This window comes from Aspergillus glaucus, assembly GCF_001890805.1.
Source record: "Aspergillus glaucus CBS 516.65 unplaced genomic scaffold ASPGLscaffold_2, whole genome shotgun sequence".
NCBI classification, from domain to species: domain Eukaryota; kingdom Fungi; phylum Ascomycota; class Eurotiomycetes; order Eurotiales; family Aspergillaceae; genus Aspergillus; species Aspergillus glaucus.
In genome coordinates, this window is record NW_019170454.1 from 218,810 (window position 1) to 241,956 (window position 23,147).

The window sequence follows — 23,147 nt, forward strand, 5'->3', positions numbered from 1 at the left end:
CTGCGACGCGTGTAGACTTTTTGATCATCCGTCTATGTTTTAATCACCGCATCTTTGCTTTTCTTCAATGTACGAGTCATCGGACTTGTACTCTTCTGTGCGACGTACGCGGAATCTAATGGTGGGCGCATGTACTGTACTACTGATAGAACTTAATCAAACATTAATGAACGTCGAATTATCCCAATATCTTCATACGCAATCGTAATCATTAATCAAACTAATGCAATCTTCTTAACGCCTCAATCATCGCCTTAACCCCATCAACATCCATCCCACCCACCCTCGACACAATCTCCTTCTGCACGTGCGCATCACAGTCCAAGAACCGCTCAATCAGCTCCCCATCCACAAACCGGAACGGCTCATCAGCTTCCCTAACCATGCTCCGGAATCCGCGGAACTTGTTGAATGGCAGGGCACCGAGGGAGTCGACGAAGGAGGCGATTATGACTTGAAGGCGCATAAGGAAGTCTTGATGTTCGGGGTTGATCACGGCGAAGAGGTAGATTGAGCCTTCGACCTATTCATAATTCGTTAGCAAGACAGACATAAAATAAAGGCAAAGGGAAGGACATACCGTTCCCAAGAAAGCCCGTGGAGTCACAGTCACACTAGCCAGCTGCTGGATATTCACCGGTCGAATCCGGTTGACCATTTCGCCCAGCGAGATCTCGCTGGTCACCTCAAGTCGGCGCTTGTCATCATCCGTCACGCCATTGACATTACGACGGAGGACGACCAAATTGCCCTCAGCATCGCTTTCGAGGAAAGTATCCTCCGCGATGCAGGCAACGCCTGTACCCCAAACGGTCTGGAAATGTCGGGATACTTCAGTCATGGAGCCGGGGAGGCCGTTCTGGCCTTCCTTGTATTGTACAATGGAGACACTCTTCATCAGGTCAGACACTGCAACAATGTCTCCTGTTACCGTCACGTCCACGGGTGCCGTTGAGGTCCTGTAGCTGGCGAGTTTTTCAAGCTTCATTGATCCGAAGTTGTTGTTTACCACTTTGTAGACGACGACCTGGATACGAGTCAGCAATCAATTCAAGTTGGCAAGGATAGATACTCACCGTCTTAACAAGCGCCGCAACAATCTTCTCCCCCATCATAGCCAAAGCCCGACAAGCACCCTTGACAGGAAGCTCAGCAACCTGCGTCAACTTCCGACCATTATCAACCTCAAACACCAATATCCGTCCTCGAATGGATTCATCTTCCTCGTCATCCAAATAAGCCGTGCCGACAACGAACCGATCCTTGACCACATCTTTCCCAGTCTCGTCCTTGCCAGCAGCGAATTCAGCGCGAATCACGCTCTCCACCAACTCCTCTTCTTTAAGGTCAACGGCGTCCAACCGACGGAAGAGGATTTCATCAGCAAGCACAAATTGGCTCTTAACAATCTCCGCCCCTTGGACCAGTTTTCGTTCGATGGTACCGATACCGAATGCCTTTTCGTGAGATGAGTAGGCAACACGGCGGACAGTAGCTCCGATCGGGAGTGTCTGGATTTGGGTCGTCCTCTCTTTGTCTACTAGGGCAATTTTCAGGTCATGAGCAGTCGCAACCGCGATCGCTTCGGGATACGCTTCGGAATGGAAATGGCAGACACGCGAAGCGCCCCCAGAGTTGACGGCGGAGTAGATTATTCGGCCCTCAGAGCCATAGATCAAACTTGGGTTTTCGCACGTTGCAAACACGTTGTACAACCCGTGTCCTCGAGGGATCTTCTTGAAGATAGGCTGCTCAGATCCAAGAATCAACTTGTTCATACCCGTCAAAGAGAAATCTTGAACGTTGAATGAGAAAGTGACGACAGTGCCATCGGCCATCGAGATAAACAGCGTAGGAACACCTGCCTGGTGGACATCGGTGACAAGAACTGACCGAGGGAAAGCTTCACCAGCAGGACCAAGTGACTTTGTCTGCAACTCTTGTAGATCCTTCAATTGGAGAACTGAAACCTGCGCTAACTGAGGGAAAGCCGCAATACAAACTCCCGTGGGCGAAGAGGGAACTGTGACACCAGAGATTTGAGTGTCTGCGCTGTACTCTTTCTGGGCAATGACCCGAGCATCATTTCTGACATTAAAGACTATCAACGCTCGACCACCCGTCACAAGGACTGCAGTGTCATCGTTAGATGAGGCAGCTGTGATAATCTGCTCGTTTGGTGGCATCCACTCGAAAGTCACCATTCCGCTTTCGATCTCTGCAATCAGGACTTTCCGTTCAGTAACCTGCAATATCCGTCCTCCTGGTAGGTTGGCAGCAAGAATCGTGTTTTCTGAAAGGCTTAAACCAAGGAAGTCATCTAATTCCTCAACCTCGCCATCAGGACCGAAGCGGAAAACTCGTGTTTCGTCGACAAACGTAACGAGCAGCGTGTCAAGAATGTCACCAGCTGTATTCCCCGATTGTAAGCCCCATAGATCCGTGATATGATCCATATCACCCAATAAACCCAAGTCTTCCATGCCCACACCGCTACGCACACTTCGCAGAGTCCCATCGTCAAAGGCACCTGAACCAGAGATGATACGAGCTTGTCCCGACGAGAACTCATGCGTTTGACTTTCACTTGTCCGGTTTCCAAGATCCATTATTGTAAAGTCCAAGATAGGAGCGATGTTCGACAAAGTTTGAATGACTTCGAGCGAGTCTTTTTCAAGCCGAATCACCTGAGAGTCTCCTTGGTGAGACCCAACGAAAAGAATACCTCCACCAAGATAGACAAAGACAGAAGCCCGGGATGTGTTGCCCAGATGATCCAGCTTCAAGCTGCCAATTTGGTTGTTCGAATCCAGCACAAGCGTCAGGATGAATAGTCTTCCGTAATCATCCGCTAGCAGCCATCGTCGACTATCCACTTGTTCCCACGCGACGAAGATAGTCGCGTCATCAAGAGATCGAGAGAAGCTCTCATTATTATCGACGTCGACATAGTTGATCGATGTCTCCCCTAGTATCAACAGACCGCCTGTGTCTGTTAGCAGCCGCACCAAGGTAATCTCCCTGTAGATATGACAATGCAAAAGCACGAACCTAGTGGAGCTGGAACAGGTATCAAATGAGAGGCACCCAGATCCAATTCCTGCAAAAAAGGCTCCGGCTCCTTAAACACTGCTTCGGTAGGCGTACTAGCCGTGCCTGTTGTATAATGAAGCTCCCGAACCTTCAACCTAACCTTCTTCTGGTTATCTTCGTACAGCAGTGCCATACGCGGCTTATCCGACTGCACATGCAGGAAGGCCGAAGAGCGAACAAACAACTCCTCTATCCTCGAAAGCACCGGTTCCCCCAACTCCCCGATTCGCGGCGCATTGGGACCAGAATCCACCGTTATACTCCTCCCCTTCTTCCTTGTCGGCAGTTGCACGATAGGAACGACCACAATTACACCCTCGTGGATCTCTAGCGTCATAAACCGTCCGCTTGGGTCGATAAGGCATCGGTTGCCTGTTTGGGATTCCCGGGCTGAGGGATCGGAAATATCGACGAAATTTCGCTCCGTGCGAACCTGGTTCTTCTCGATATCCCACGATAATGTAAAATAACTGTATTGATCGGTTCCGACGAAGAGGTGATCGGTAGGGAAATTGGCCGGGGCCGGGAGTCGAGCAAGCATCGTCACCCGGGCATAAAGGGCCCGCGAAGCAGTGAGAACCAGCCCATCAGGAGTCAACGAGTAGAATTCCAGTCGATTCGCTTTCCTATTCCAGCATGCGTATGGTTAGCAAAGCCGGTCGAGGTGACTCTTTCCAAGGACGAGAGGGGCAAGACCAACGCAACAACCAAGGATTCCTCCTCCGGTCTCAGAAACTGCAGCTTGAGCGCATGCCGGATGCTGCTGGCTCGGTGGATTGGCACGACATAGGCCATTCTCTCGACGTTGACTGGCGGTTGTTGCTATCAATCCAGGTGCCGGTGGTGGAGAACCACTGCGGGGAGTCGTCACGAGCGCCGCTCAATCGAATAGAGACAGGAGGTGAAAAGCTCAATGTGAAGTAAAAAAGAAAATCAGCATATCTTCAGTGGTTGTTTGCTCCCATCAGGATCCGATGGAATAGAGGATGAGATTATGCCGTGGGGAGAGTCGAAGTTCTCTGCGGGAGCTCCGAGCAAGTTTGCATGACGAAGCTGGGCTTAACTCCGCAATGACCGATCTATGCTACGAGTACTCCGGAGTAGTCTACCAAAGCACGATATGGGTGCTAATGAATGCTTGTTGAATGCTTTTGAATACAATCTTCCTGTACTATCACTGTCTATCCTGCTCATGACGCGTCCAAAAAATTCATAGAAATAACCAAGTCTTCGTCACAACTCGTGAGAAATGAGGCATACATAGTCCGCGCCGAATGAGAAAAGAAAATGTATGGCACAGAATCAGGCGGGGGAATATATGCGATATCGTCCAGATGGGAAAAGAGTCCCGAAAGAAAAACAATAATGTAAAAAGACATATATGTATCAGAGAAAAATAAAAAACAAAAAATAAAAAGGAACTCGAACAAACGGAGTCAATGCAAGGAAATATCATGACCAGACGTCTTCCTGGTAGCTACCGCTGCTGCGCATGTGCTTGACCATTTCCTCACCCCGTTCAGGTCCAAAGCCACGGTGTTCGGCAATGATCTGGCCAAGGACGAGGTTGACTTCCCGGGCCATGTTAGCTGCATCTCCACAGACATAGAAGTTGGCCTTCTGCTTGAGGAGATCGCTGACGAGAGTGGCTTGTTCGCGCAACCGGTGCTGGACATACACCTTCTGGGAACCTTCACGCGAAAACGCCGTGACGATCTTCAGGGAGTCACTAAGCTGGTCTTGGTAGGTCTATGGGGAGAATGTTAGCCAAGTGTCATCAATGAATCGGAGACATGAATAAGGAAAACGAACCTTGAACTCATCATTATACAAGAAATCTTCATCACTCTTGCGGCAACCAAAGAACAAAAGCGTAGTGCCAACCTTCTGGCCCTTCGCAGCCAAAGCAGCACGTTCTTGGATGAAACCACGGAAAGGAGCGACACCGGTACCGGGACCAACCATGATAATCGGCTTCGAAGGGTCCGAGGGAAGCTTGAAGTTCGAGTGACGGACATGGACAGGCACGTGGATTCCATCGTACTTGTTGCGAGGGCCGGTGATGTCGTAGGTCAAACCATGAGGATCAGGCGAGGGGTCACCGTTCTGCTTCTGCTTCAGGGCCAGGAGATAGTTCGTAGTGACGCCCTTGACAATGTGGGAAGCACCAGGCAGTTGAGTGGATTCGACGACAGCAGTGATACTGATCTTATCCTTCTGCACCACAGACGAAGACGAAATGGAATAGTAGCGAGGCTGGAGCTTGTTGATACCTTCGATGACCAGCGAGAACGGGACGGCAGTAAACGGCTTGGAGGTGAGGCTCTGCAAGGCCTGGGCGATGTTGTAGCACTTGTCAGTGATCTTTTCGTGGAAGTAATCCTTGTCGCTACCCAGGCGCACGATCTCTGCCTTGGTCTCCTCATCGGGAGCGAAAGCAGCCAGAGTCGCAATGAACTGACGGGACACGGGAGCGCAGATTTCCAAGTAGTAACGAACGGCGGCATCATAGGTGGTGGGAGTCGGAATGGGGACCTTAGCGGTAACATCGAGACCCTTGACGTTGATAACCGTGCCACGCTTGTCCTCGACGCCGAAGACCTGGAGGAACCGATCGACTTCAATTCCGGCGTTGGTCGGCCACACTGCGATGTGATCACCAGTCTGGTAGTTGAGGCCACTTCCAGCGATGCTGATTTCCATGTGCAGACAGTTCCGGTCCTTGACGTTGAACAATTCACGAGATTCGACAATGGGAGCAATGAACGGGTTGTGCGGAGAGAACGGGCCCTTGGGCTGACCTTCCAGATGGCTTTGAGTCGGTTCACCGAGGTAGACATTCTCATCATCAGGGCTGGTCGAGTCATCCTCCGAAACAGAGAATACCGGTTCGTAGACAGCGTCACGTTCTTCCAAAGTCATAGATTCCGATAGAGCAGCCCACATGGGCTCCTTCCAGGCCAAAAAGTCTTCTTCCATAGTACCCGCGCCATCGTCACCTTCACCGGCAGCACCAACGCGCTTCGCACCCAGCTTCGTGAGGGCAGTATCGATGTGACGGACCATAGCGTTGTAGTGCTCATAGGTGTTGTTTCCGAGACCAAAGGCGACATACTTCATCGAAGACAGAGGCTTGTCATCCGCGGCGGCACCGCTCTCGAAAGCCACGTCGTCGGAAGTGGCAAACTGGTAGAAGTCGGCCGCGTTGTCTGTGGGCTCACCCTCACCATAAGTCGCAACCACGAAGAACGCAATCTTATCCTCGCCGAAAGTGTCCAGGTGGTCGTAATCGTAATCCTCGAAATCAGCAACCATGGTCTTCAGGCCAAAGCGTTGCGATCCTTCCTTAGCCAACCGAGACGCATAGTCCTCGGCGGTTCCGGTCTGCGATCCATAGAAAATAACACAGTTCTTGCCAGTCTCGTCCATCTTTTCCACAATGTTCCTGGTTTTGCCAGGCTTTGCGACTCCGTTCGCGGCCGGAGTCGCAGTAGAGGTCTTAGGGACCGCCCAGTAGGAACCTTTGGTGAAGTAGGCAACGCTACCTACCAAAAGCACCACCAGGACGGCCACATCGAGAATATCGAGTTGTGCCATAGTGGCAATTGGTCCGAATCGAACCAGGCGAGCAATCCAACCAGGGAATGAACTCCCCTGGCGCTAATAATGCCGAACGGGAAGCTGAAGACAAGCCGGGCAGGGAAAAAGGATAAGAGAAAGCGAGAGAAGAGACCAGAGAGGACAAAACCTCCCAGATATCCAGATGAAAGGCCCCTCGAATGCAGCAATTGGCACTCACTAAAGGGGATGGCACAGTGAGAGAAAAGAAAAAAAAAAAAAAAAGGGAAGCTGAAGAAAAAGGAAAGAAAGCGAAGAAAAGGACAGCAATTTGATAGACGTGGTGTGATAGCGGAAGGGAACCGGCACTATTATGAGGGATGTTGCATTATCCCACAGTGCGTGTCTATTCAGGGCGGTCACGGGATCTATATGTTTGCTCGGGAAGTTGCACTTATACAACGGGAAACAGACAATATGGAAAGAGAAAATAAAGTACAGAATGTCCTCTACAGAAGGAATTTTACGGTGTACGCTCGCTTATATATAACCACATCCTCCTTCTGGTGGGGGATTGGGGGCGACCACAGTCAACCCGAGCATCAGCCCGAGAAAACAGTCGACTCGGAAGGAGATTTCGGCGCTTGGTCGACTGGAAATCTGGCACAAGGTCTTCCCCAGCTGGACAAGACCGTCCAAGTCTGGGGGTGGCAATGAGGCGCTTCCATCTTTGTCGGTCAAATCATGAGGGGAATCTCCCGAACAAGCTGCCGAACTATGTCTAGCCGAGTTCCGCCTTTCGCCCACGCTGTGTACGGAGAGCCGGGGGACGAGAAAAGAGGCAAGATGCTCCGTAAAGAGGTGTTCTTTCAGCCTTCCGGAGTTCTGCTCGATTTTACCCCACAACCAACTCCGGAGATCGATCACGTTGAGCCGTCATGAATGTATCTATGCTGAGCGGTCGGAGGTGATATTCCGAATGACAGGCAGACGGGGTTTCAATACAGCCGGACAATTGGGCAATGACGGCAGAGTACAGGACAGAGCGCAAGGCATTCCTGCATATGATCGAGTCTAATGGCCATTTCGGTCGTTTCGGAGGCATAGTGGGAATCTCGTGGACGGAAGAGGACGGACAGATTCCGCACAAGAGCGGCCATGAATTCCATGTTTCGTCGACGAGAAGGATATAAAAGGTGCTTCGAGTCTCTGTCCATGTCACGCACTCGAACTGGAATATCCAAGACTCGACTGCATGTACCAGGTCGTACGGAGTACTCCATACGGAGTACAGCTCGGTCCAAATGTAAACACTGCCGAGGATCACCGCAGAGATAGTCTGGGGATACAAGATGCCGTGGTTTGTATGGATAGCAATTGGTGCGTGTTCTAGCGTGTTCATATTGGAGCAATCACGTTGTACGGTTGCTAGCTTAACGGATATTGTGGTGCTTGGGTGCAGTGCCCCTGTACGGAGTACTCACTATGCACTCGCCAAAGTATTCATACTGTTTGAAAATCCGTCCAATAGCATAATTGATCTTGTCGAAATCCATAGCAGAGGTGGTAGACCCCATACTCTAGAATACTTGCACATATGTATCTGCAGCACGTGAGCGTTGAACAAAGTTGGGGTGATTAAAAGCGCACCCCACATGTTTCTGGAAAACGGAGGATATATCTGGGCTTATTATATACTTCGTTTCGAGCTTTATATGTCCCTGAAGTGTTGTATGATTGCTTTCATTGTGTCTACTCCGTAGATAGGAGGTTTGATACCCCTGGTAGCTACAGAGTACTCCGTAGATGAATGGATCACACTACTTGACAATCAAAGAAATACCAAGACATAACCAAAAGAAGTCAAGATACCTCTACTTTATAGATATAATCCTCAATATCCATACAAAATGCCTCTCCCTGACCTCTCCTGAACTGGATGATCCCCGTGCTTCGACTTCTTCTCCGCCTCTCTTCCGGTCGCCCTTTAGGAACAACAACCAGCCTCCTTCATCGTCTCTTCCCAGGGGATTCTCGCATTCTTCATTCGATTCAAATCTGATACATTCCCTACCCAGCATCAGCAGTCCCTCCTTTATGCTATCCGCCATCGACTGTTGAGCGACAATGTGCGACTCGATCGTGTCCTTCAAGTCGACCCCAACAAGCGTGAGCTTCGGGCAGTGAACTGAGCGCTGTCGGGATAATACTGCTTCAAGAGTGCCGAAAACCGAAAGAATTGATACTATAGACCCCCTAATAATCTTAATTAAAAGTAAGCGGCTTGAGGGAAGCTCTGTTCAGCCTTCCAATTTATCTCCCCTCCACCACCACCGTCCTTCTCGGCGTTCATGCAATACGCGCCTGCACATCACCCATCAGACACATAAGGAGAAAAAAAAAAAAAAAAAAAAAAAAAAAAAAAAAAAAAAGGCCATTACTGACTCGCATGCTTCTGCAATGGTTCTCTAGTGGCTTCCCATCCTTTTATCAAGACTGGCCCCGTCCAATCCACCACTCCGATGCCCCTCATACCCGATGATTCGAGCCCTGTGTCGCACCATAGCCTCGCATCTCCACCGGATCGTTTTGTTTCAAGGAGTACTCCGGCATCCGCGGTGCATAGTCGGGAAGCCTCTGCAGTTACTACTACTAGAGGGAGAGCGCTGGATCCTTCCGCTTTGAATACTTCGTCTTTACAACCTAAGAACAACCGCCGCGGTCAATCCCATTCCAAGAGCCCCGAGACCTCTGGACCCTCACGCCCCAAATTAGGATACGATGACGGACTAGAACGACGCCCATCCAATTCCTCATATGGCCATCACCGCCAGACGTCGATCGTTCATGGAATCCAACACTCCCGCAACCCGAGCTTTGCCGCTTCGTCGACCTCAAATAGTCCTCTGAGTCCCGAATTGATCGCATCGCTGAATCGTGGTGGTGGTATTGGTACTGGCGCTAGCGCCCATGAACAGGAACTCCCGTCATTCGGACGCCTGGAACAGCCCGATATGCAGCCAACCTACCAGAGCCCCGGAGCCAACGGCTCGAGTCATGGATTGCAGGGATCATCGGAGGATCAAGGTGTTCCGAGCATCGTCAATAGCAGTCCAGCAAGTCATGTGCATAGAAGGATGAACTCAAACGGGAGAACATGGCAGGACCGCTCCCATAGTCGTTCGCATTCGAGGCATTACATTGAATTGAGGACGGTGGGCGAATATGCCTTGCACCATCTTTTCAACTCGGTGAGATATACTTTCCTCCCGTGGAACAAGTGCGTGAACTTTGCTAATAGTGATCAGTTTGTCGGCCAAGCGGACAACAAAATCAACCAGGCTATATTGAAACTAGGGGAATTGGAAGCCCCGGTTGAAGAAGTATGCGGCCCCGGGGCAGATCCGACCTTTGATCAATTGATCTCAGCACTCGGGCACATCTCGCGACAAAAGCCAAAACCTCTGATTGATACTATTATGTTTTGGCGAAAGGCCAAAGGGGATGCAGCGATTACGGCCAAGCACGTAGCACATCAGGTATGCAATAAAAAAGTCAAACAGAACCATGACCCCCAAATCTAATACACCTATGTACAACTAGCCAAAGCCCTCGCCCCCAGAGCCCGCTGCACTGCTCCGACGAAATACTGAACCTCTCCAGATGGCTGCCGAACAAGCACAAGCTGCTAATACCGACCCGTCCGCCCCTCCTAGTACCAGTACCCTTTTATCCAGACAAGAAGATGTCCACTTGGCCGAACGGCGCGCTACGGTGTCGGTTTACCTTGTGTGCCGGGTCTTGATTGAAATTTTCAACCAGAGTAACCTTGCCTCAATAACGCTCGACATGGCTGACCGTTTGGAGGATATCGTTTTTGGTCAACTCAAGACTGTGGATCCGGATCAGATCTCAGCGTCCCCGCTCCGAATGGCGAACTGGAGAATATATGGTCAGCTGCTGGGCATCATGAGTGAAAGCAACTTCTCGAGCGTCTCGACTCGCTTCCTGTCAGAGTTGGACCGGTTTCAGAAAGAGGAGACCCTTCGAGGTCCATCCAAAGAGGGGGAGCCAAGAGTCGAGCTCCTTATCCTGGGAATGAGGCATCTGAAAATCAGAACACAACCAGATACATGGCCGAAATCATGTGAATTTATGCGATCTCTGGCACGTCTGTTTGGCAATGCTCATGGGCAGCGGATCAAGCAGGCCTATTGCTATATCTTTGAGAAGCTACTTTTACCTGTAGCCGCAAATCCTGGTTGTGACCTATCCCTACCTAAATGGAAAGAGTTTCTGGAGCTCGTCCAATCTCGACTGTCGCAAATGCTCACTAAACCCCGCCACTGGGTCGCTTCCTTTCCTTTACACGTGCTGCTTCTTTGCGTCTCGTCCAAGGAGACCTTTTCGTCACAATGGCTTCCGGTCATCATGAGTCTTCCCGCGAGACTGAAGGATCGCCCTACTAGGGGTCCCGCCCTACAAGCCATGTGTCGTCTACTCTGGACGTACTTCTTCCGTCACACGGACCCTCCTCCAACCACTCTTCGAAAAATCGATGAAGTTGCCAAGATAGCCCTTCCTCTAGGAAAGAGGACATACTTGACCACCGAACCAGCCGTTGCTGAACCTCTAATCCAATTGATCCGCATGATTGGGTTTAAGCATCCCGACGTCTGCATTCGCAACGTCATTTTTCCTTTGATTAACTCAGACATCTTCCTGTCTAATAAGGACTTGAAGATCGAGCAGATGGAACCAGAGAAAATGGTTATTGGGATTCGTTCCTTCATAGCGATTGTGACGGACCTAGAGAATTGTGACCAACTGTGTCCTCCTTTCCCCACGGGATCGATCCCTAACCCCTTCACTGATATTTCGGCCACTTCAGCTCCTCTGCACCGGCCCCAAGTACTTGCTGATCCACGTGTGCTAGGTGCTACGGAGACCCCTGAGGACCAAACGCCCGTGCGTCCTGTCAATACCTCCAAGTTGAGCGATAATATTAGAGGATTCTACGTTCGCTTTTGTGAGATATTGGGCAAAATAACGCTCTTGTGTGACAATACCTTTGGCGGACAGGCTGTACTGGATGAGAAGTTTGGCGGGTCTACCCCGAAGACACCCATTTCGGAGGCGTTTGGTTTCTCGCGGCGTGACGACCATATAAACACAGGAGATCAAAAACAGGGCTTCTACGATTTGATGCATGTTGCTGTTCAGGCACTTCCTCGTTGTCTGTCTGACCATATTCCTTTCAATTCGTTGATCAACCTGTTGTGTACCGGAACCGCCCACGTTCAGACAAACATCGCGACGTCATCTGCCGAATCGCTCAAGGCTATCGCGCGGCAGTCGCATGCGCAGCAAGTTACCATTGGTTTTGCCAGGTTCATCTTCAATTTTGACGCTAGATACTCTACAATGTCAGACGAAGGAATGTTGGGACCGGGGCATATCGAATCCACTCTGAGACTCTATGTTGAGCTTTTGGGAATCTGGATTGAGGAAATCAAGCAGAAGACCAAGGGCGCTGGGACATATATAGGGGATAAGTCCAGTACTGGAAGCCGGGCTTTGCAGCTGGACCTTTCTACCGTCCTTGCACACGTCGAAGAAATCGAATCTCATGGACTGTTCTTCTTGTGTTCACAATCACGAAGAGTCCGAGCGTTTGCCATTACGGTGCTTCGGTTAATCACGGAATTCGACAGCGCGTTGGGCAAAGAGAACACAAGAATCATTAGAATCCTCGAGGCAGACTCGCAGCATATCTTCGATGTCAATGACGAACAACTCACGATCGCCGAAAGGAGTCGCATTCAAAAGGGCAAGCGAAAGAGTGCGTCTCAAAATACTCTTATCGAATTGTGCAGCAGCGAGGTGTCGTATGATTCGACTCTCTGGTCAAAGGTATTCCCAAACATCGTTCGTATCAGTTTCGAGACATGTCCATTTGCGGTCACTCTGGGCAGAGAAATAGTCTGCGCAAGACTGGTGCAAATGCACAAGACGATCACTGCACTTGCTGAGAACCCTCGACCTCCTTACTATGGCCCCGTGGACGTCACGCAAGCTCGAACATTTGGTCGGAACAGCATGACAGCTGAAATTCTAATCGAACAGTGGAAGCTGTATTTGGCTATGGCTTGCACCACTTTGAATAGCGTTGGTGCGCAGTCGCAGAGTCAATTGGCAAATGCTCAGCATGCCCGCAAATCGTCCAAGGGCCAGCAGCAATCGCAGGATAAGATCAGCTCAGCCCGGAGTCTATTTGCTTTTGTCATCCCCTTACTGTCGGCTGAACGCGATTCCATTCGGAGTGCCATTGTGGCCGCCCTGGGATCGATCAACAAGAACCTTTACCGAACTTTACTCGAATCACTTCAATATGCCGTTACGACTTGCAACGAAGAAGCTAAGATGAGAATCGGTGTACATTACCGGTCTCCCAGCAGTCCTCGACGCAACAGGAAGACGGATAGATTGCGAACAGAGGTGACGCATGTGTACAAGTTGACCTCTCACTTCCTTCGTGAACCGGAGGTATACAATGACGACTGGATCGTCAATAACCTAGTCACATACACCAAGGACCTGCGCATATTCCTAAGTGACTCAGAAGTCCAGAATGACTGGGAATTTCAACGGCTACGGTTCCATTACTGTGGATTGATGGAAGAGCTCTTCGAGGCTATCAACCGAATAGAAGAATCTTCTCGCTGGATACCGTTCGAGTCACGGAAGTCTGCCTTTTCGCTGATGGAGGATTGGTGTGGATATTCACCCAACCAGCCCCAGATCTCCCAAAGGGAGGAGCACATGCGGAAATTCGCCCACCATGAAGGCGAACTGCGTAACACTGCTGCCGCCATGGAAATTGAGAAAAAGAATCTACGGGCGGCCGCTCTGAGTGCCATGGCGTCACTTTGCGCAGGCCCGATTAGTATCACCACAGAAACCGGCGTGGTACTCCAGTTTGATGTTGGACGTATGCTGTCATGGGTCGATATCATTTTCAACACCATCAGCGATAAGTGGCACGCCATTGGCAGACGGGCATTCAAGAACCTCATCATCCACAACAAAGAGCATTCGTACCTGCTCGAACGGTCTATTGAGATGTGCTACGTTACAGAGCGCCCGAAAGCACTGGAAAGCTATTTCGAAGTGGTCACTGAGGTGCTCATAGAGAATACTGATTACCATTTCAACTTCTGGAGAATCCTCGGTGCTGTGCTCGTTACCCTCGGCAATCAGAAGCGCGAAATAAGAATGAAGTCTGCTAAGCTCCTTCGGATTCTGGAAGAACGTCAGCAGAAGAGTTCCCGACTCCAAGATTTCGACATCAGCATTTCTGACAAGACCACGGCCGTCTACAAGCTCGCCCAGTTTGAGACGTCGAAGAGACTGGCGAAGCAGCACTCGGACTTGGCTTTCACTCTCTTTTCCGAGTTTGCATTGCACTTCAGGAACATTCGGCCCGACAGCCAGCGGAATATGGTCGCTGCCATTCTGCCGTGGGTGCAGACAATGGAACTCCAGGTTGATCCCAACGGTGGCCCGACGGCCAAGTCGTATATGTTGCTCGCAAATTTGTTTGAGATAACCATCCGATCTAGCACTATATTACCGAACGAGGTACAAGCCCTCTGGCAGGCTCTGGCTACGGGTCCTCATGGCGGAAATGTGCAGCTGGTACTCGACTTCATCATCAACCTCTGCCTGGAACGCAAAGAGCGGAATTTTGTCGAGTATGCCAAACAAGTTGTTGTGTTCCTATCTGGGACACTCGCTGGGTCAAAGGTGATCGAGTTCTTCCTGATGCAGGTCGTTCCCAAGAACATGGTGCAGGAAAGGAAGGAGATCACCCCGGCTCCTCCGGATACCAAGAGCTTGCCGTACGTCGCGGATTTGGGCGCCGTGTTGCCGGCTGGCAACAAGCAGACAGGCCTGTCACTTGGTCAGGTCGCCCTTATTTTCCTGGTCGATTTGATGGTTGCTCCGGTCACTCTGGCATTGGAAGACGTCGTCAAGTTGCTCCACGTTGTCCTTATCCTGTGGGATCATTACACGGTCACTGTGCAAGAGCAGGCTCGAGAAATGTTGGTGCATCTGATTCATGAGTTGGTGGCTGCGAAGGTTGAGGATGATGGGCCTGTGGAAACTCGTCAGGCCGTCGAGGATTTCGTGGAATCTATCCGCAAGAGTGATGCGAAGGTTGTCTGGGACTACGAGGACAACAGTGACAAGGAGGATATCGATGAGGCGAGCCGAGTGCCATTGTCAATGTCTACGGTGACCCGTCAAGTCGTCGGTTTCTTCAGTCTTGCTTACGAAGGTGTCAACGATCTCTGGGCCAAGGAGGCATTGAATTGGGCGACATCCTGCCCTGTCCGCCATCTTGCTTGTCGATCGTTCCAGATTTTCCGCTGTATTTCCACGTCGTTGGACTCTAGGATGCTTGCGGATATGCTTGCTCGACTTTCCAACACGATTGCCGATGAAGAGGCTGACTACCAGACATTCTCCATGGAGATCCTTACCACACTTAAGATCATCATCAGTTCTCTGTCGCCCGCTGATTTGTTGCGGTATCCCCAGCTTTTCTGGACTACTTGCGCGTGTTTGAACACGATCCACGAGACTGAGTTCATTGAGAGCGTTGGCATGCTCGAGAAATTCATGGACAATGTCGACATGAGCGACCCGGCTGTGGTAACACAGCTTATCGAGGGTCAGCCGCCCCGATGGGAAGGTGGCTTTGATGGTCTTCAGAATCTGGTCTACAAGGGATTGAAGTCTTCGGAGTCTTTCAGTCGGGCGTTGGATATTCTACATCGATTGAGTGGTCTTCCCAACAACAAACTTATTGGCGACGGATCTCGGTTGTTGTTTACTATCCTGGCCAACCTCGCCCATTTCCTCCATCAGTTCGATTCGGAGGTCGACGACCCGAAGACTCTTGCTCGAGCCACCATGTTGGCTCGAGTTGCGGAAAGCGAGAACTGTCCGCGACTGGCAGCCTCGCTTCTAGGATTTGCCAACGGACAGTACAAGGCAGAGGGCGACTTCCTGAACCACATTATCTCCGAGATCCGGTCGTATTACTTCCCGCGACAGGACGTGTACAGTCTGATATTCCTCATGGGCTTGTTGACCAACACGACCGACTGGTTCCGGGTTAAGGTTATGAAGATTCTCTGCGTGTTGATACCGGATATCGATATGAGAAGGGGTGAGGTCACTTGTCACGGACCTGATCTGATCTCGCCGCTCTTACGTCTTTTGCAGACGGATCTCTGCCCTCGGGCTTTGCAGGTCATGGATCATATCATGACTGTTTCAGGCAATCCCATGGAGCGGCATCATCTTCGGATGAGTATGGCGTCGTCTTCGTCATCACGGGCCATTCGCAAAGAATACGAGCGGATCCAGAGTTTGTACGGTATACCCGAGCCTACAGGGTGGTCGATCCCGATGCCTGCTACGCAGTCAAGCCTCACACGACACAACGTCCACGCTGTGTTCTACACCTGTGCAGAAGTCGACCTCATGGAAGCGCAAGAAACCGCTCCTACTGAGGTGGAGTTCCACACGGACGGATACAATGATTCGTTCTTCCCTATGCGGGCTGATACGATGAAGTCGATCGACACGCAAATGGATAGTAATATGGGGGACATTGTGTCGAAGCTGGACAGTCTTGATGATTTCTTTGAAGAAACAGAGACGATTAATTCGTCAATGACACCTGCTTCAGACACCATGTTGTCAGGGTTCTCAGGTAGTTATGTGGATACCAGCGAGAATCGCTACGATCAACAGACGGCACCTATTCTCCGCAAGTCTCTCGCGCGGACTGCCTCATCGTCGTCATTCCATAACGGCTTGGCCGAGTCTCGACCGCCCAATCTGCGCATCGACAGTAGCAACGTGACAAGCACCCCACCTCTCGCGCCTATTCAAGCATCGTATCCAGTCTCGCATACTCGTTCGATCACATCCCCAGTGAATAATCTGTTCTCGCCAACATCCAACCCACAAAATCATACTCCATCCGTTGGTTTCAACGAATCAGCTTTCTTCTCCGATGACGAGCCCGAAGAGAGTATGTCTGACATGGACGATCGCCTGACAATCAACAAACCGGCAATCTCGCATCCCCTGGGGCCGCCAACGCGGAGCGTGACAGATGGATCACATTCGCTCGAGTCCATGATCCGAAGCGGAATGAGACGGCTTACAGGTGGCGCCGCAACGAACCGCGAAAAGGAGCGTCAGCGCGAGATGATCCGCGCACAGCAACGTGCTATGGCGCAGACGATTGGGTCTCCGCGTGTACCCAAGGTACCGGCTGAGTATCTGCCGAGCAATCCGACATCGCCGGGACATTGATCGTCGGGATTCTCGTTTCTTTTGTTGCTCTCGTTTGTATTATTGGCATTTTCGCGGTGTAGTGTCGAGCGTTTTGGTGAGATTTCATTTATCATATTATCTGTGTGCATTTAGTCGCATTTCATTTTACATGACATACCCTTTCGTTTTCTCTACGGCTATCTGTGCAATGTTGCCATTATCTTTTGAGATACCTAGTGTACAGTAGTTTTGTCTCCACAAGAAATGGACATGTTACCCTTATGTTTTGCCATATTGTACCCATCTCGGTCACGGGCCGCAATCCATAACTCTTTATCGCACGGTCATCAAAGCTGATCATTGTCACCATGCCAGACTGATGTGCCATTGCCTCTTGAACAACCCAGAGATCTTTCGATAGTGGGGATGGTTGAATATGATGCTAGGATTAAGACGAAACTAGGCGATGTCTCAGACATCAAACTTCTGAGCGAGCCAAATTGGAATCGCGAGGTTCTCGAGAACATCCTGCGGGAATTGGATGTATGCCTCTTTGGGACAGCTGGTATTGCGGAGAAATAGGTTTGGAAATTCGATGGTAAGAAGGTCACCGGTTGTGTATATGCGGTTGTTTGCGCCTCGGTATACCGTGACCTGCTGAGTACGATGCTCCCGGTCACCCGCCGACTCCCATTTCTCAATCCAAATTCTGGGGTTCTGGCGGTCAACGGTCAGCGTAAAGACGATGTTAACCTTGCCTTGACCTTGCCATAACCAGAAGCGAACATCCGATTGAAGCTTCAGTTGAGATTCGGAGACGGCAATTTCGAGTACCACTGTGGGCCAGTTGCTATCATGGCTGCGCGGTGGTCGCAATGGACCTCATGCGTTATCTCCTTTTTTGTTGTCCTTTTCGCCACCCTTGATGATCGCGCCTGCATTTGGCTGCAAGGCCTGTCCGAGACCTATCGGCGTCAGAGCTTGGATCAGCGCATCGCCAAATGCGCCCTGCGCGGCGGCGTGCTTGTAAGACATCATTTTTACAAGTAGAAGTCGTTCAATAGCACTGGATGAAGACCAAGATGTACTTTGTGTGGCTTTGGCGTTGAGAAAATCGCAAGAGAATGTTTCTTCATCGACCTCGAAGAGTAGCCATTCACTGGCCTCTCCGTATTGCAGGCGGTCATATTCTACATCCAATGCCTCCTGAAATTGCTGTTTCCCCTTATATTGGTATCTCTTGATGTTGGGAGAAAGATCCTTCAGCCAGCTATCGCCTAATGGTCGATAGGGCCGTTTTTTGAGTCTCCAACCATGGCCATCTAACTGGCGTCGGCGTTATTTGCTGCTGTATTTGATAGGAAGAGTAACTGTATTTTCTTCCCCAACTTCATGACTATCTTAGGGTCAACGCCTTGATATAACTATACGGCTCATTTACTTCATTATGACAGCAGCCAGTGATTTACGGAACTGCGAGTCCATCGGAAACACAAGGCTTCCGAAGTATCCTTTAAAACCGATGATGTTCCTTAACGGTAAACCGGCACGCGACCTCTTTGGAGACGAAATCTCATAGGCCTCTCCAGAGCCCCCATTGCCGCATTCAATGCCGGATACAAGGAAGCCCACTTCGAAGGATCGTCCATTGCCTGCCTACGACAATAAATGGTGAATACAAGCAAGCCCGAGTGACCAGCGGTATTATAGCCCCAATTATTTCAGGAGGAATAGACATGTTACTCTTTTATTTCTTGTCCGTAGCAAGTCCAGCCAGTGTAGGGCTGCATCCCTGAACGCCAAGATTCACATGACACTATACCCTTTCAGGAAAACCGTGTCTCCCCCGCAATCCTGCAGTCATTCAGCTCGTTTTCGACATCACCTTCTACAATCCTCAGTTACTCACACAGTGATACTGTACCCATTAATCGACAATGGCCTCTCCTAGGTGCGTTACGCTAAACAAGAACTCTACCCCAAACAAGAACTCTACCCTCAAGCACCATATATCCCGAAGAATAACCATTTGACACCCCACCAGTTTCCCCCGCGTACGAGCATGTCTCTTCGACATGGACGGCCTTCTCCTCGACACGGAGGATAAATACACCATCGTGACGAACACAATCCTCCAGGAATACGGAAAGCCATTACTCCCCTGGAATATCAAGGCGCAATTGCAGGGCCGGCCGCAGCCGGAGGTATCCCACCCACCTATACACAGCCAACAAACTACAGATCGCATTGAAGATAAGCTAACATTGATTGAACAACAGGCAAGCCGAATCTTCCACGACTGGGCGAAACTCCCCATAACTCCCGAAGAATACCTCAAGAAACAAGCGACCCTCCAAGCCAAACTCTTCCCCGAATCCGCGCCCCTCCCCGGCGTCGAGACCCTTCTCGCCAGACTATCCTCGACGAAAGACACGGAGAACCCGGTGCATCTCGCCCTCGCGACATCCTCGCATAGCAAGAACTACCAGATGAAGACGGAGCATCTTCAGGAGTTGTTCGATGTGTTTCCTGCGTCGCAGAAGGTATTGGGCGATGATACGCGGATTGCGAAGGGACGGGGTAAACCGCTTCCGGATATCTATCTACTTGCGCTGGAGACGATTAATGCGGGGTTGAGGGTGAAGGGTGAAGAGGAGGTCAAGCCCGAGGAGTGTCTTGTGTTTGAGGACGCGGTGCCTGGTGTTGAGGCTGGGCGGAGGGCTGGGATGCGGGTTATTTGGTGTCCACACCCGGGTTTGTTGGAGGCGTATAAGGGGGGCGAAGAGGAAGTTTTGGCTGGGGCGACGGGGGAGCATAAGGAAGAGAAGACGGATGCGTTGAAGAAGGGGCGGCTGGGGGATGCTGGACAGGTTGGGACGATCGGGGATGGGTGGGCTGAGTTGGTGGGGAGTTTGGTGGACTTTGATTATGGGAAGTATGGGATTCAGCCGGTGGAGTAGATGTGGTCGTCTCCATGTGCTCCGTTTACTTCATTGCGTACAATAACCAGATACCTAAGCAGGTTTCTGTGAGAGGATAGATAAAGACACCAATCTAGATTTTTGTTTGATTAAAGTTACAACAATTTTCCCAACAATATCAATGGAAAATAGGAAATAGAAACAACCAACGACATATTTTCTGGTAGTACGGTGCGATAGGGCTAAGCCAAATCAACGCCTCCGATGTATCAACAAGAAACAAAAATAGACGAAACAAAACAAGCCCAAATAACCATAAAACAAAAAGAATGAGATGAAAAGATATTTTGTAAAAAATAGTCTAGTCTAAACGGTGCCAGAAGCCGTCAGACAGCGACCAAGAACATTATGTGTATGGACAAGAAGTGAACAAGATCCCACCCAAACTGTGATGAACAGAAAACCTCCTGAGCTTATGATAGGAATGAAAAGATTCGTGAGCCATAGTGAAGGAAATTCGTAGATTGCGTAACGTGATGCAAAGATAGCCGCGCCAGCATAAACGCCGGCATAAATGCACCTAGTGCCAATCATGAACAATTGGACCAAATCGGGATCAAATGGTATCGACAAGAAAGTTGAACGTAAATCGGAAGTCGTAACTCGTGAAGATTAAATCAAGCTGTCTCGCTTCAACGTCGCTTTTTCGGAGACGCATTGTCTTCGACATCGTCCACTTCAGAAGCGCGACGCTTGTGACTAGCAGTCGTACTCGTAGATTCAGACCTGAGCCTTCCTGGCATACTTCCAGCTGTAGAATGGTGTTTTTCGGGAGCGTAGAAGCTCATAGTCAGAGAGCCATCGATTGAATTGTTGCGAGAGTGACTCGGGGTACGAGCGTTCTGGGCCCGACGCTGAGCAACGAGGTTGGACAAGCGACGCTCATGGAATCTGCGGATATGAGCTGCAGCGGCGCCACTCTTGGGAGCGGGAGACGGAGACGACTGTTGAGCACTGCGGGGCATGTGGTGAGGAGTGATAGTACCACCCGGTCCCAGATTGAGCGAGGCGCGACGAGCCGCAGGAGAGGCTGTGGAGTTGAAGCTGCGTGCCATCATGCTTTCAGTCATGGTTCCGTCGGGGGTTATGGTCTGCTCTGAATCGTTTACGTCCTGGGTGCTGGAGGGAGTCATGTCATGGGGAGGTCCGAAGCTCGACGGTGTTTCGCTGGCGAAAGAATCGTCAATTTTGCTCTGTGGCGAGCCGGCGATGCTAGATTTGGTCATCATTCGCTTGCCAGCGTTCATGATATCGCCTTTGCGTTTGTTGAGGTTCTTGTTTGCAAGGACACGCTTCTGAGAGGAGACTGGATCGTCGACAAACTGGAACAGGTAGTAAGGGTCGAGCAAGTGTTTGCAGATCGTTTTCTGGGTCTTGAGAGATGTAAGTCTTTTGGACCGTTAAACAGATTGCCTCGGGCGCTCTTACCGTAAGGCATTCAATAACCTTCGCCATGCGGTCAGCAAAAGTGGACAATTCAGCGGTCCCCTTTTTCTTCACATCGAACGGCGCCAACAGAGCTCCAGTCGTATGGCGGACAACACAAGTATGCAAAATATTCCAGGCCAAAACTTCAATTCGACGGTCCGAGTATTTGCCTTCCGCGAACGGTCTGATCATACCCGGATTATCCTCCGCATGCTCGGTGCTTTTCACCGCGTTGAACACGGCCTTGACGAAAGCCCTGCGCTGCGCTTGGGTGCGAGGAAGTGTGTTATCTTTAGGGGCGGGGTCAGCGCCAACAAGTCGATTAGCAGCTTCGGCAGTTTCAAAGATTGTGTTCTGGTCGGCGTTGCTATACTTCACGTTCAAAAGGTCTGACATTTTTGGTACAAAGTCAGGAACGACCGGATCGACGAAAGTCAAGTACGGCAGATCTTCCTCGTCAGTCTCAGAGCCATCGTCAGTCGAGGATTCACTGCTTGTCGACACAGCCAGTCTTGCACTCATATCAGGAGGGGTGGCAGACGCGTAATTTGTTTTGACGATTGGTTTCTTGCGACGACCGGTAAAACCAGCGGGGCTTTCATTGCGGGAGCCATTGGAAGTCGAATCTCCGTCATTAGTGGGATGAGAAGAGGGACGAGGATTTGGTGAGATTTCCGATTTGTCAGGGACGAGAAAGCTGTGAGATGGTCAATATCAATGTCAAACCATAACAAGTCTGTCGCTTGACCAAGGGTGCATACTTGGTATTATCTGAACTATTGCTCAGTCGCTCATTGGAATAGGTATGTCCCATGCCATGCGGATGAGCTGCAAATGCAGGACTGTGAGGATAGACAGGGTGAACTGCAATATGGCCACTGTGATCCCGTGTAGTTGTGAAGCATTGGTTTCCCTCGTAGACTGGAAAGCTCGCTGAGGTTTGAGTAAACAGCCCGCGTGGAGGATTGGCACTGCCACTGGAGAACGACGTAGCGTAATCGGTAGGAGGATGATGCGGCGCTGCTTCCTCCTCCAGCCGTTTCAAACCCTCACCAAAAGGCACGCCAGAGTGTATATCATCTTCCACAGACTGAATCACCTGCGTTCCGCCCGGGGAGCCGTCATAGTCTGTCTCGTCGAAGCTGCCTTCACTGCCGTCTGATTGTCCGTCATCAACAGCCAGGTGTGTGTCATTCTGGGAGCTATTGCTTTCTGTTAGAAAGCAAACAATCAGGCGACGGCCACGAGATTATCAACTCACGAGTCCATCGTATTATTCTCCCAGTGTATATTGACTCCACCATTGGCAACAGGGCCCTGAAGCTTCGCGTCCATATCGTCGAAAAGCTCGTTGCAATCGTACATGATGAGAAAACACGTAATGAGCGACCAGAGAGCTCAAAAAAGATTGTTCGACAAAACAAGGAAAGGCCAAGATCCAAGAACGAATGAGGTGACTAAAGATATTGATTCGAAGTTTGGAGAAGAGATCAAAAATAGTTGGTGAATGTTAAGTTGATTTGTAGAGGTTTGCAAGAGTGAAGGAAGAATGAAGTTGGTGTGGAGGAAGATGGAGAGAGTTGAAAAAGAAAGGTGGCGAAGAGCTGAAAATGAGAAGAAGTCGAGGGGAAATCGCCTAGGGCTGCGAGTATTTATAGTAGTGAATGGCGCGCTAGTCGCGTCGTCTATAGACGCGATATCAACCATCATTCACCTTCAAGTTCTGAT

At 50.4% G+C, this 23,147-nt stretch overlaps 7 protein-coding genes across 7 annotated transcripts; 2 read left to right on the forward strand and 5 right to left on the reverse strand.

The window, feature by feature from the left end:
* Positions 1–220: 220 nt before the first annotated feature.
* ASPGLDRAFT_63216 (DDB1/RSE1 family protein) lies at positions 221–3,888 on the reverse strand (the record flags this gene model as incomplete). Its single annotated transcript, XM_022548630.1, has 5 exons — positions 221–523; positions 581–1,027; positions 1,077–2,986; positions 3,052–3,719; positions 3,794–3,888. 5 exons carry the CDS (start codon positions 3,886–3,888, stop codon positions 221–223), a joined length of 3,423 nt encoding a protein of 1,140 aa, XP_022404961.1.
* Positions 3,889–4,391: 503 nt separating this feature from the next.
* Positions 4,392–6,615, reverse strand: cprA (NADPH--hemoprotein reductase cprA). The gene is made up of 3 exons (XM_022549306.1): positions 6,099–6,615; positions 4,906–6,042; positions 4,392–4,842 (listed from the first exon to the last, which is right to left on the reverse strand). The coding sequence occupies exons 1-3, from the start codon at positions 6,204–6,206 to the stop codon at positions 4,546–4,548; spliced, it is 1,542 nt and encodes a 513-aa protein (XP_022404962.1). The 5' UTR covers positions 6,207–6,615; the 3' UTR covers positions 4,392–4,545.
* A 611-nt stretch (positions 6,616–7,226) lies between these two features.
* Positions 7,227–8,496, reverse strand: ASPGLDRAFT_41831 (uncharacterized protein). The gene has a single exon (XM_022545493.1). It carries the CDS (start codon positions 8,051–8,053, stop codon positions 7,547–7,549), a length of 507 nt encoding a protein of 168 aa, XP_022404963.1. The 5' UTR covers positions 8,054–8,496; the 3' UTR covers positions 7,227–7,546.
* A 677-nt stretch (positions 8,497–9,173) lies between these two features.
* ASPGLDRAFT_117846 (putative cell morphogenesis protein (PAG1)) lies at positions 9,174–17,049 on the forward strand (the record flags this gene model as incomplete). Its single annotated transcript, XM_022539908.1, has 3 exons — positions 9,174–9,902; positions 9,960–10,190; positions 10,255–17,049. 3 exons carry the CDS (start codon positions 9,174–9,176, stop codon positions 17,047–17,049), a joined length of 7,755 nt encoding a protein of 2,584 aa, XP_022404964.1.
* Positions 17,050–17,481: 432 nt separating this feature from the next.
* On the reverse strand, positions 17,482–18,045 carry ASPGLDRAFT_31455 (uncharacterized protein; the record flags this gene model as incomplete). Its single annotated transcript, XM_022544053.1, has 2 exons — positions 17,482–17,846; positions 17,931–18,045. 2 exons carry the CDS (start codon positions 18,043–18,045, stop codon positions 17,482–17,484), a joined length of 480 nt encoding a protein of 159 aa, XP_022404965.1.
* Positions 18,046–18,898: 853 nt separating this feature from the next.
* On the forward strand, positions 18,899–20,114 carry ASPGLDRAFT_41834 (haloacid dehalogenase superfamily protein). The gene is made up of 3 exons (XM_022545494.1): positions 18,899–18,961; positions 19,055–19,214; positions 19,290–20,114. Exons 1-3 carry the CDS (start codon positions 18,948–18,950, stop codon positions 19,968–19,970), a joined length of 855 nt encoding a protein of 284 aa, XP_022404966.1. The 5' UTR covers positions 18,899–18,947; the 3' UTR covers positions 19,971–20,114.
* Positions 20,115–20,623: 509 nt separating this feature from the next.
* Positions 20,624–22,784, reverse strand: ASPGLDRAFT_21848 (uncharacterized protein; the record flags this gene model as incomplete). Its single annotated transcript, XM_022543135.1, has 4 exons — positions 20,624–21,313; positions 21,420–22,116; positions 22,181–22,621; positions 22,681–22,784. The coding sequence occupies 4 exons, from the start codon at positions 22,782–22,784 to the stop codon at positions 20,624–20,626; spliced, it is 1,932 nt and encodes a 643-aa protein (XP_022404967.1).
* Between the last annotated feature and the right edge of the window lie 363 nt (positions 22,785–23,147).

Bases quoted from the DNA above. Each gene is read 5' to 3' on its own strand.
- cprA (XM_022549306.1), bottom strand. From the start codon at position 6,206: ATGTCGCCTTTGGTCTCGGAAACAACACCTATGAGCACTACAACGCTA. The intron at 6,043-6,098 runs GTGAAGGTGACG...GCCTGGAAGGAG, and splicing joins GAAGCGCGTTGGTGCTGCCG to CCCATGTGGGCTGCTCTATC. The intron at 4,843-4,905 runs GTTCGTTTTCCT...TTCTCCCCATAG, and splicing joins TGTATAATGATGAGTTCAAG to ACCTACCAAGACCAGCTTAG.
- ASPGLDRAFT_41834 (XM_022545494.1), top strand. The intron at 19,215-19,289 runs GTATCCCACCCA...ATTGAACAACAG, and splicing joins AGGGCCGGCCGCAGCCGGAG to GCAAGCCGAATCTTCCACGA.
- ASPGLDRAFT_41831 (XM_022545493.1), bottom strand. From the start codon at position 8,053: ATGAACACGCTAGAACACGCACCAATTGCTATCCATACAAACCACGGC.